At 37.8% G+C, this 12,855-nt stretch overlaps 1 protein-coding gene across 1 annotated transcript in view; it reads right to left on the bottom strand.

Moving 5' to 3' along the window:
- syt7a (synaptotagmin VIIa) overlaps nt 1–12,855 on the bottom strand; it is a 522,179-nt gene that overhangs the window by 66,805 nt on the left and 442,519 nt on the right. The window contains 2 exon segments of the mRNA XM_039755414.1: nt 10,028–10,145; nt 10,148–10,416. Coding sequence (XP_039611348.1) covers nt 10,028–10,145; nt 10,148–10,416 — 387 coding nt within the window.

The following is a 12,855-nucleotide window of genomic DNA, read 5'->3' as shown; positions in this document are numbered from 1 at the left end:
GACATTAATAATATACAGAGGAATAAAGCATGCCTTCTAACACATAGATCAGTCACTTTCATACACTCATGGACAGATATTTTATACGTCTGAGTTCTACAACAATGTTGAACCACTTTCTTTTTCCTAATAGAGATAATTATAATTTAATCTTGGTAGTGTGTTCAAAGCAAATGTACAGTCAGTATACTAAGAAAAAATAAATTACCTCTGTTCCCAAATACAATGTTCAAATTTTCACCAGTTTTATGATAAATAATCAAATTTAACAATGAACAACAAACTAATTCTCAGACACTGGCCATTTTAAATGTTATACTGTATACATTAAGGTCAGAAACTCCACTCCTTAAAAACCGTTAGACCTTTACATTGCTGCTCTCTATTAGTGAATTAGTTCTAAATGATTAAGTAGACACCTTTAAAATATCTTCAGTCTCTACATAATGATAGAATATAATGATAAATAGATTAATAGCAGTCAATAAAGTTAAACAATAAGAGCTTCTCTGGAATGAAATCAAGAAAATGCTATCTCCTACCAGATCTGGAGTTTAAGAGTCAACCTTGCACTGTACACAGTTTACAAATGTAGGTAATGAAGTTCACTCTCTCCATAATAAACTGATTTGTTAATTTATATTAGAAATGCAGTCTCACTGGGAAGTGACTAAATAACTTGGGATTATAAAAATAAGCTACGTCCACACTTTTTATATAAATGGATATAAAAGGAAGTGACTGGTTTTTTTTTTGAGAAAAGGGAAAAATTGATCTAAGGCTCTGTAGTATTGCATATGCCTACCCAGGCATATCTAATTAAGCAACACACTTAGATGATCTTAGAAATGTTTATAGAAGCACAATCATATCTATTCTTAGACAAGCAGTTCGTAAATTTTTAAAGTTAACAACTTGACTACATTCTCGTTTTCACCACTGACTAGCAGCAGTCATTAATATAGGAATAATGGTCCTGGGATGCTGATGCTCAAATTATGATAACAGAACAATAACATTATAAAAAAATTTATAAAATTAAAAGTATTTTGTGGGTTGGTGGAGGTGCAGTGTTCTAAAATAGGATGCATGCTAAGTGGACAATGTTCTACTTTAGATTTATAGGGTTGTGAATCTAGACCAGTGGTTCTCAAACTGTGGTCCGTGGACCTCTTGTGGTCCTTGAGCATGTGCCAGGTAGTCCGTGGGCCGCCTTGGTCACGATTCTTAAAAAAGCTTTCTTGCTAATAAAGTGGCACCAAACACAGAGCGTCCTTTTTTGAAAAAGATAACATATTTTACTTCTACATCACTCCTTCCTACTTTGATCCTGTATGGTTGTAGTGAATGCTCACTTCTCACTTTTCTTCAAACTTGTAGTCACTCCTTCATTACACGGTCTATTTTAATTTACTTTATATGCTCTGAAACAGGGTGTAATCTGTTACTTTGATTCAATTTCCAGTTTGTTTGGTAGTATTTCACATTGCAAGCTTTCAAGTGATCTAAACATATCAGTAATCAGCATAAACATTTCCCCCTCACCATCACAATATCATGAAGGGTCACCCAAAGTTGTGTTTGTGCACTGCTACATTTTCTGTAATTATGTGATTTATTTACCAAATACAGCTATGAACAAAGTGACTATTGAACAACTGACTAATTGAAAATTATACCACCACGCATTGTAGAATAAGGACGCTTTTCATTTTGGTAAAAGTAAGAAAAAAGGCAAGCTGTACTGAGGGCACACACTGACATGCTTTAGTTTTTATGTCAGTTAACATATCAAGTGAGGTTTGCTTAACTGTATGATGCTGCAAACCTACTCTAAAGTGAATTTACACTTCTGTTTCTATTTCATCTGCTGCATGTATGTGCACATGAGGCATGTATCAGGTGCTTGGCATGCTCTGATTGATTGGTAATTATGCAAAATGCTTTATGTGAATTGCATCACATTTACACCAATGTGTGTGTTCATTCTTTACCTTTTTATTGGTTTTTAAGGCTCCATGTTAACCATCAACCCATTATCCTCTGAATGAGACTACCACAGCATGTACAGTTTCACCCATAATGCACAGTATTTTCGGTATTTACATCAGTCCTATGTCACGTCACATTCAGATGTTATGTGAACCATTTCATGATTCGCTCGATACCTCACCATACCATTTGATACCTCAGAGGGTCTTGGTTCGGATCTTTTAGTCTACATCTGAGTGTGACTGACATGTTCAGGTCTCCCTAAATGAAATATTAAAAAAAAAAAAGTGTGAAAACACCTTAAATCTACCTTGACGTCCACCCAAAGAGCCAACTACACAAGGACACTACACTGATGTGCACTACTTCTGATCTAAAAATCGAAAACTAAAATCTGGGACTTTGAAATGTAAATTTAGAAGTGCTAATTTTGTAATGGAGACTTTTATTTCAGGTGGACAGGGAGCAGAATTTAGTATGGAAGAGATTCAGATAGGGACAGTGTATGCCACACAGACCTTGGAGAAAACAACAGATGAAGACCTGCAGGGTAAAACCAACAAAGAGGAGCCAGCTTGGTAGCTCACAGAGTATCAGAATTAGCCTGCAGCATAGAAAAAGAATGAGGAGCAATTCAAATTCAACCGACTTCTGTTTGTGTTGGCCTTTTTTGTTGTGTTTCCTATGGCAACCTCCTAAGGCATAACAGCAGGAGAACTACAGGCACTTAAATTAAGGAGGTGCTTTCCAATAAACAGCCTACTAACTCACTACTTGAATTTTTATGACAGCTACTCTTCTTGTTACCTTGGGTCATTACAATATTTTGTACATGTATGTGTGAAAAAAACAGAATGTGATTCGGCTGGCGACTATAAGTGGTCCTCCATACCTTTGACTTTGACAAAGTGGTCCTGCGTCCAAAACACTTTGAAAACCACTGATCTAGACTCAACCCTCACTGCACAGATGATCTTAAATTATCCTGTTTCAAGAGAAACAGCGGGCTCCCTTTTACTTGTCAAGTATATTAGACACCCACTGAAACAGACTGCCTGATTTTTGATTCATGTTGCTTGACTTTTTAATAGTGAATTTTAGTCACTATTAAGAGGTAAGTTGTAGCTTTAGTGATCAAGAGGCAATTTCAACCCTTTTAGAATGATACCTGATGTTGACCTCGATTTGCTAATCTTCATGGGGTGTAAGAGACTGACCGCCATTAAATATGCCTTCTGAGTGTAAACTTGGTAGTTGAGTACGGTCAATGTCTAACAGGTAAGCAGGAGGCATATCCATTACTAGCAAAATAATGTAACATGATTATGGGAGGTAAACAATGGTGTTGTATGGCAAAAGCAGGAAAGAAATCCAGTTTTTATCAGTATCTTTTGCTCTTAAAGCCAGTGTCTTCTATGGTATCATACGCTTACATCACAAATTTGTAAAAAGACCTACACTTCGGAGAAAATTACTGTGCCCATTTTTCAGTTTACAGCTTTCCTTTTAAGAGTTTCACAACATTTAAGCCAACTCCAATTGGCATTAAAGTAAGATTATTATGATACTAGAGCATCTAAAGCATGCATGCACCCTGTTATCCGCTAAGGGGACTCTATAGGGTGGTCCAGATCTAATTATGCAATTTTCATTACGCCATAACTTATTATGTTTATTACATAGAAAATCACCAGAAAAATCCCAGACCATCAAGAAGTGTGCAAACTGACGACATGAAGAATCGTCTTCACACCAAACTGGAATCGTCCCCGCATAAATCAAAATCATCCAGACGATGTGGATCTGCATAATTAGATCTGGACCACCCTGTATAGCGTCTTTTATAGTAGCATTTCAAAACACCTTTTTTGAGCCTGATTTGGCTACATAAGTTAAAACAGGAATCATCCTAGTTGGAGCGATCTTACTATGTAATTTAACTGGACTCATGTAAGTATCAGGAAACAAAATGGATGCACACAGGATAAATTATGTAACATCCTGATTTATCTTTCAAACATTTTAAATTAAAAGAAGCATATGGGCAGACCTGATGGCAATGTTCACTGGAGATCAGCTGGTAATGTTCAACAGAATCCTTTCATCAGGCTCTGCATGAAAAATTGATTCATACCACTTTATAGACTAGCTGTATAAAAGGCAAATGGATTGGGTTAGGAGTAATGCCAATTGGGTAAGGAGGTGTGAAATGGAATCGTCCATATAAAGTACACCTTGTGAATCAAAATGGTCTCTCTTAATGTACAGTATCATGTCACTATTGGGAGAGGAGTGTGGAGCTTGAGTGAATGGTCGAAAAGTACTTGTATAGATATACAGTAGTTGAACTTACCTCAACATTCTGAAAGTAGGCTTCTCTATCACAAATGGTCTCTCTTTCCTTCTCTGGAGATGCCCTGCAGGATAGGTTCTGAGTGGGCATGGGAGTACTCACAAGCCCCCGGCTGGGTGTCACACAGTTGGAAGTCTTCAACTCTCACATAGGGAATGACAGAGATACCTGGAGGGGTGTGATTGGGAGGAATCGCCTGAATGTAAATGATGAATTCCTATTGGCTTTTGTGCTAGTCATGGATTATCCATAATGATCACATTTTTGAACACCAGGGTGCTCATTACAACACCTGTTAAGCATCATGGGCTTAAAGTCATACTTTGTAGTTCTGTCATAGTTTGTGAACATTCAAGTAAAAATAATTACTCAGTTGTCAAATAATCACTGCTTAGCTGGGTCAGACAACTGTTTTAGCAAATAAACAGGCCCAGATGATCATATGAGCAGTAAATGGCAAATAGAAGTAATTGTCCATAATGAGTGCAACTATACCTTCTAGAAGAGATTCTCTTAATCAGCAATGTAGTTGGTATATGCTGTGACATCAACACAACATTGGTAGATACTAAACATCAAAGGAACTGACAAGTTAAAAGAAAAAAGGTGTTATGTACAATGTTAGATGTGTCTCTAGATCTGAGTGAAATTTAGGATTGTACTGTACTTAAATTAGTTGTCATAGCAAATGACTGACAATGGAAGGGTTTCTTTGAGACCTTAAAGATTGACTTTTGTTTGCTAAGGGAAGATACTGGATGATGCTGGAGTTTTCTCAGCAAGGAAGAGGACACACTGATTTGGACTGGAATGTGGTGAAGTGAAAGGAGTATTACAAGGAATTAATTAACGTAGAAGATACACCTTTTGGAAAGGAGGCAGTGCTGGAAGATCTAATAGGACTAGGTGGATTTCTGCATTTAAAATCACTTCTAAGATTAAATTAGTAGAGGTGCCCTTTCAATGATACATGAAAGAAGGGACGGAATGCCTAGTTTGGCAGACTGTAGCTGCAGCCCCCCTTTCTCCAAAATGAGAGTGCATTCAAATTATACAGGAATCATGGTAACACTTTAGTTTAGGTAGTGCAAAAATGCATCCATTACTCATTTACTATTAGGTAACAAACACTTCTTTGGGTCTTCATAACACTTGCAAAGTGTATATCCATCTCTAGAATGTGACCTACTATCAAAACTTCACATTGGAGTGGTCTAAGGTGGCTTAACTGAGACACATGCCTCTTGATATTACACATTTAGCAGAAGACCTGAGAATCCTTTGTAATGGACACCAGGCATGAGCTGGCATTCCAGTCAGGATGGTTCAAGATTCCTTAACCTGTCAGGTTGCCAGTTTAATGGAAGGGCGGGGGAGACCAATCACATGGACTAGCTGCACCCCCGATACAATATACGGCAGGGCTACAGGGCCTGCATGGATTAGACTGCTGGGTTCCATGAGTGCCAGCAGGGAGAGCTGCTGGGACAGACTGTTCTACTTTAAGGGATTTCCGCCTGACCTGGAAGTGCTTCGATCTTATAGTGTGAGAACACCAGAAGTACTCCCAAGTCTGGCATAAAGGAATCTGAATGACCTCATTTAGGCAAGTCGGTGTCAAGAGAGGAGCTAGACAACACTCAGCTGGAAGAAAGAAAGAAGAGGAAGAAGGAGAGAAAGGAAGAGAGAGAAGGAGGAATTATGTTATGTTTATGAATATCCTGTGAAAATATTTGCTAAAATAAATTACTATTATTGAATCCAGGACTTGTGGTAGATCTGTTGTGTTTGGGGCTCAGAGGTCCCCCCTATAGGTCACACCTACATTTTAACAAGTAATTTTATCATCAGCATGTCAATATGTCTCACTGCACAGAGATTAATAATCTATCTACTCATGTTTTATAAATGTTATGAAGACCAAAAGAAATGTTGCATAAGAATAAATGAATAAAAGACACATTTTTGCAGCAACCAAATTAAAATTTGAACAGAATCTCTTTAAACTCCAAGGGAAGCATAAACTGGGTTAGTGGAACATATACTGTGGGCAACAGTGGATTCTGAAAGCTGCAGTGATCCTCAAGTCCTCTCAGAACATTTTTTGTTATATTTATATGAAATAAGTTACCAAACAGCATAATAAACAGTTTTTTGGAGACCTTCATGTTCGGACATGAAGATTTTTTAAAATAGTGAGGTGAATAAAGATTGATGAACCACTTTGGACTAAGTTACCTGTTTTTATTCAAAACATTTTTTATTTTTATTAATTTATTTATTGCTTGTGATTATAATAAGTATTTTTAAAATGTAAGATTCCACCAGGGGTTGAGTCTTGCTTCTCCTACTGTTTATACCTTCTTTGGATAGGATATCAAGGCATAACTAAGGCTTGATGAATATCCAGTCTGGAAACCTTAATGTCACAACAGTGGTGATGATAATCTGCAATCATGATTCTATACCCAAAATCTTCTGAGCTGCTCAGAAGTTAATCACCTCTCCAAAAGAGGAGTTTATTGACAGACTGAAGTGTACATTGAGATCTCGAAATGAAGGCCTACTCATGATTCAAAAGATTGACAAAAAATAAAGGAAAACTGTGGGAGTTCAAGGTTTTAGCTACAGGGCCCCAAAGCTGTGAAATCATCAGACTTCTTATATAAGCGATGCCCCTTTCATGTTGAAGGCTCACTATAGTCTAGCATACCCTGATTAGAGCTGCTAATTAGCTTATATGTTAGTCATTTGTATAAAAAATATATGCAATATATTAATTATAAACCATTACTAACCCTTCTCTGTTCTGTTTCTTTTATTAGTGTCTTGGTGTGGCACTTGGTGCCACTACTCTACTTCCAAGTTGTTTTCCTGCCTATGGAAAGATACTGTGAACCGTGGAATCAATGGATGGAAAAATTCTGTTGCTCAATACAGACTCGCCTGTAGAATGCTCAGGAGGGGATGTGTGGCCAGTTGGCCTTGGTCTCCAGAGCTGTGCCTTTGTTTGACTTGGTCTATGACTTTGTGTTATAACTGACAATGAACCCTCCAGAGGTTTATTTTTACCAGGGATTCTGCTGACAGGAGTTTTTGTGTTGCTTCTCTTGTGGTGCCATCTAGTCACAGTTCAGTAATAATAACTGCATTTTTTGCTCAGTTTAATTCCTTAAAAAAGTCACAAGCTATGGATCCAAAAGGATAACATCACAGTTACCTGTGACTAAGTTTCTCAGTCTGGTTGCTGTGTTCATGCTTTGTGTCAAAGTAAAGGGCTCAGCAATCCAGCAGAATCTAAGGAAAATGCTGCTACTGCTATATGTCACAAGTCAGTATGCTCTGTGTATACTCTCCACATGAAACAAGCACAGAGATTGCATTTTGTGGTGGTTTAGGAACACCTGGGAATCTCCCAGAAAGTGTAAAAGACTAAACCAGGGAATATAAAGAATATCATTTATTCTGCTCAGGATTTTACTAGCACAGCTCACAAAAGATTGAGCAGCAAATTAAACAAGTGATTTTTTATTTGTGTGTATTACATGTATATTCCTATCTGCCTTTACATGCAGCACTACTAAATTTCCATATGTTCTGTTTGAAACAGTAGCCCTTATTGAAACACTGTGTGCTCAATGGAAATAAACAAGAAGGAGGAATATCAGACATATGTTATCATTGATACAGCACTCTGAAGTGGAAAAAAGCAATGACTGGGTATCATACATCAAAAATGTGTCTTATTTTCTAAAGTAAGGCTTAACCACATTAATTAAAAGTTAAGGGAAGAATAACCAAATTAGAACATTGCTTTGTGATCTTTTTTTCTTTTATGTAAAGCTGTCCAGAGAGACGGAACACTTCATAAAATATCTGGTTGTCTCTTTAACTCCAGGTGCCAACATTGGATGATACTCAATTAAATCTTGTAAAAATAGAAAATATTTGCTGTGTGTCAGGTAAAATGAGAAAATTTAACATAAATAGCCTGGAGATTGGCATTGCTTTCCCCTGACACACCATTACAACATATAGTATCTCATCCAAAGAAACTCTTAGGGAATCCCCATCCCCATGACATGATATAATTTACAGTACTCAGCATTCAACTATAGGCATGCTCTAGGAATTTTAAGTCAATAGGTAAACAAGACACACATATACTCTCCAGTACTAGAGGTAACAATAGACATTCACCAATGCCAAGCTGAAGCCAGACAGTACACTGGACAAAAGGTGATTGACAGACACCAATAGAAGTCAAGCAGGGAAAAATAAAAGATGCCACATGGAAACTGTCTTTCTGTTCACTTTAGGTCCCAACACTGTTCCACAATAATCTTCCATTCACTCTCTTATATGTTATTTTAGATTATATGCTGTAAATAATAATGAATTTATACATGTTTGTGTCTGCTAGAATGCCATTTATAACTACACTAATGATGCAGGAGACAGAAAATCAATGGCAGCTCCAATTGAAATGAATTACCTCTGAAGGCAGAGGTTAATAGATGCCTTCTGCTGGTAATAAATCCAGCTACCAGACAAAACAGGGATCTATCCATCTGACTATTCTGCAATCAAACTTCTACTTTTGTTTCCTTATCTTGTAAACTCAATGTGTTCAGTGTTCAATTTTTCCTAGAGTGACACTTTTTATATGCATGATGGGTTAATGAAGGTGCCTCTTACTGCCACACTTTTATCCAGTCTTTAAGCACCCTTTCTAAATCTCACCCAAATAATCTATCTTTGCAGAAGCCCCATTTATGCATGTTTATCTTGAGATCCCCACAATATCTGTTCTAACCACCATTCCAGATGTCTTCCAACTGTCAACTAGTTCAATACAGTCCTTTGATCTGACCACCTTCAGTCAGGGAACTTTTATCTATGATGATACCAAAAATGAATTTACAGTCTTGAGCCATTTCAACCTGGTGAAACAGCCAAAGGTTAGCAATTGTAGGAGTAAATACATATGCAAATGGATCTTGGAGTCCTCTTTCAGTTGTGGCAAAGAATTCAAAGTACTTTATTATGTAGTCACCATAAATTTCTTCCCATATTGGGAAAATCTTACACTACCTTGACACGATAATATATTAGTAAGGGAAACCGCTATCATGCCGGAGGTTCAAGAATGAGATTGGGCCATGGTTCTGTGCAACTTGTCCTGACCAACACATCTATCTATCTATCTATCTATCTATCTATCTATCTATCTATCTATCTATCTAAAGTGTGTTGATTGAGAACTTGAAGATGCTTGTCAGATAGTCAGATTTTTCAACAGATGAGAAAAAAATGGTTTCTGCTTACACTTCCTAAATGTCTAATCTGTGGTCTCAGTCTCTGTCTTTTTACACCTTCTTGTCTTATCATTCATTTTCTGGAGGAGATATTCAGCATAGCAATGGTGAACAGTCATATCAGCATATCATAGATAACAAAATACATTAATAGTCAATACATATCAGCCTTAAATAGTGACACATTTTAAGGCACTGATAATGGTGTGGGAGGGGAGTGTACAAAGGAGAACAAAAAAGACTACAAAAGACAATAAAAAAGTGGTGACATAAGTGAGGAAAAGGGAGAAAAGATGACCTCTAAAACTTCAAAATCATTCACATATAATATTAGCATATGAAAAGAGAAAAGCAAAAAACTTACAGAAAAGACTTCATGTCCAGCCCACGATTGCGGATCTGCCCCATGACGTGGTCCCAGCTGCCAGGATTAGAGCGTGAGCGCCCCCCTGTGGCTCGGTACCGTGAGCTACCCGCCGAGACCCCTGCCGTGTTTGTGCACTCCCCCGGCTTGCCCTTCCTCCTCCCCCCACCCCACTGGAACTGCTGGCACTTGAGGGAGGCTGTTGGTGCAACTGTCCCAGGCTTTGACTGGTGGGAGGAAGGTCGCCCAGGCTAGGGGGTGGCGCATGGCTCAGCGGCTGCTGCAGACTCTGCTGCCGGACAAGAGTCCGGGGACGCTGGCAGCCCCCTGAAGCTGTTGAGGAGATATGCTCCAGTGTTGATGCAGCTGAGAGGGAGGGATCATCAAAGCTGTGGATAAGGATGGAGTAGGAGAAAAAGACGGGATTAGGGAATGGGTGAATGAGAAGGTAAGGAGGGGAGAACAGGAAGGTATGGAGAGAAGAGAACAGAAGAAAAGGACAGCATGAGGCCAAGGCTGTATAGAAGAAAGGAGCCATCAAAGGACACATCTGCTAGCTGGGGAGTTGCAGTAGAGTCGTCAGGCTTTCTGTTTTTCCCTGATTTGCTCATCACTTTTTGACAAATGAATTAAAAACCTTTGTGATTTCCTGTGCAGTCAGCTCCAATTAGCTGGAAGCCTATTCTCACTTTTAGAAGAATAACTCCAGGGAGAATGACAAATGCTTTTGTCCACCCACACCTCCCTCTCTGAGATGACACCCAGTTCTCTCAACAGCATTTCCTCTTTTTCTTCTTCAGCTCATTATAATAAAGTCCTCAAGGGCCTCAGTCAAGACCCACACCAAACAGGAACTAATCTATGTATAGGGTGATGCCAACAAAAATAGTAATTTACTTTTTTTAGCTTCGTTAAGTGATTTATCAGCATGGGTGATTCTTGCTATTATTTTGGAAAAAAAAATAAAAGAATAGTTTTGACTTGGGTAGATGTCTCTCCTAATTCTTTCGCAGGAGGTCCATCTTATTTATTTCTTAGGAGGTTATTGTCATAGATGCTTTCTGATAAAGGACCCCTTTTCTGAGGTTGTCTGTTATAAGAAATGTGTCTTTTAATTAACATTTCAGATGTGTACTTACATGTTGTGTATATTCAGTGCAAGGAGAACGTTTCTGGGGAAGAAGTGCAGGATTTACAAGAGTGGCATTGAGTTTTGAGTAATTTTTTTTTCACTACACAGTCTAGCAGTGGGTAGCACTGATGCCTCATAGGTCCATGGAAATGAGTTTAAATTTTTATTAAGATTAATTATGTCTGTATAGGGTTTTTCTCAGTTTGGTTTTGTTTAATTTCACTATGCTATGCTTGTTACTTTGTCATAAACAGCAGAGTAAGAGGGAGTGATGGACCCTTTTAGTGTACTGGTATATCATCAAGATGTGTTTTACCTTTAATATCGCCAGAAAAGACTCCTGGACCCCAAAGCTTGGTAATGAATACACCAAGTGTTCAGGAAGTGGATTAATGGATGAGTAATTTACAGTTCATCTGACTACCATTATGTATCCATACCAACTGATTAATGAAATGAAATATCGATGGAGATGAGAAATTACTGCAGTGAAATGGATTTACGGGTCTTGTTATAAAATGGGAATTTAAGGGTTATAACACAGTTTAATTGAATATTCTTAGCAGGCTAATTGATCAGGAATTAGGTTCCTAAAAAGCAAGCACCAAGTCTGATATCTGGATTATGGACATATTTGTAATGGGAAAGGCTAGAGAAACTGTATTGATACTCCCTGAACAAGGTTGATTTCTTTGAGTTCTGATTGCTGCAAATGAAAACATGCTTTTCTTTTTATACATCGGAGAGACTTCCTGGATTAACAGCATAAACCTGAGGTAGTGTAGATTTAGTATCGAAGAATTATGGCATTTTTTTTTCTAAAATGTATTGCTGATTAACTGCTTATTCAAGCGCATTAAAATTATGTTTTTTTTTGTTTTTTTTTAACTCCCAACATATGAAAAGGGGGATCGTTTGTCACAGACTTCCTGTTTACAGTTGCAACTTTCTTCTTCAAATTTGAACAACAACTTGGAGATTGGGATTAAACTCTCAAAATACTGGTTAGGCATATCTATGATTAATATCTTTCTCTCACTTATAGTGCTGTGTGCTTCACCCTTCTCTGTTCAATATATTCATTAGTTGGTAATGTGAAAGCAAACTTTGGGTCCAAACAATTCCCACCTTTCTTAACTCTAATTATTACAACCTTACAACCTTCAGTATGAAAAGGTAAGCATGCATCCATTAGTTTTTCAAACCTTCTTACTCCAGTATAAGGTTGGGAAGTCAGAGCCTGTCCCAGCAGCATTGATTATAAGGCAACAATCAACCATGTAAGGACACCAGCCTATCACTGATATCCAGCAGGTGGTATGGTGCAATGGCTAAGACACTCGACCTGAAACCACATGGCTGCTGATTCAATTCCTGCCTCATTTTGTGACCCTGAGCTAGTCACTTAACTTATTTGTGTTCCAACTGTAAAAACATCTACTAAAAGGTTTGACATTATTGGGCATTACAAAACGTATTAGATGAAAGCAGCAGAAAAATATCAAGTAATAATAAAGTCTTCAGTCAAACCAATAGATACAGAGAGAACATGCTGGCTCTTCGTATATAGTACCTTGGCCTAAATTTGGACCCAAAATTGTGAGGCTAACCACTGTACCACCTGAAAGTGTGAAATTAGTTATCTGATCAGTGATCTCTTAATGTTTCATTTTTTAATGTGGAAAGCAATTTATGA

The sequence above is a fragment of the Polypterus senegalus genome, chromosome 1, assembly GCF_016835505.1.
Source record: "Polypterus senegalus isolate Bchr_013 chromosome 1, ASM1683550v1, whole genome shotgun sequence".
In the NCBI taxonomy this organism is placed as follows: domain Eukaryota; kingdom Metazoa; phylum Chordata; class Cladistia; order Polypteriformes; family Polypteridae; genus Polypterus; species Polypterus senegalus.
The sequence above is the reverse complement of the archived record's forward strand: the minus strand, read 5'-3'. Positions and strand labels throughout refer to the sequence as shown.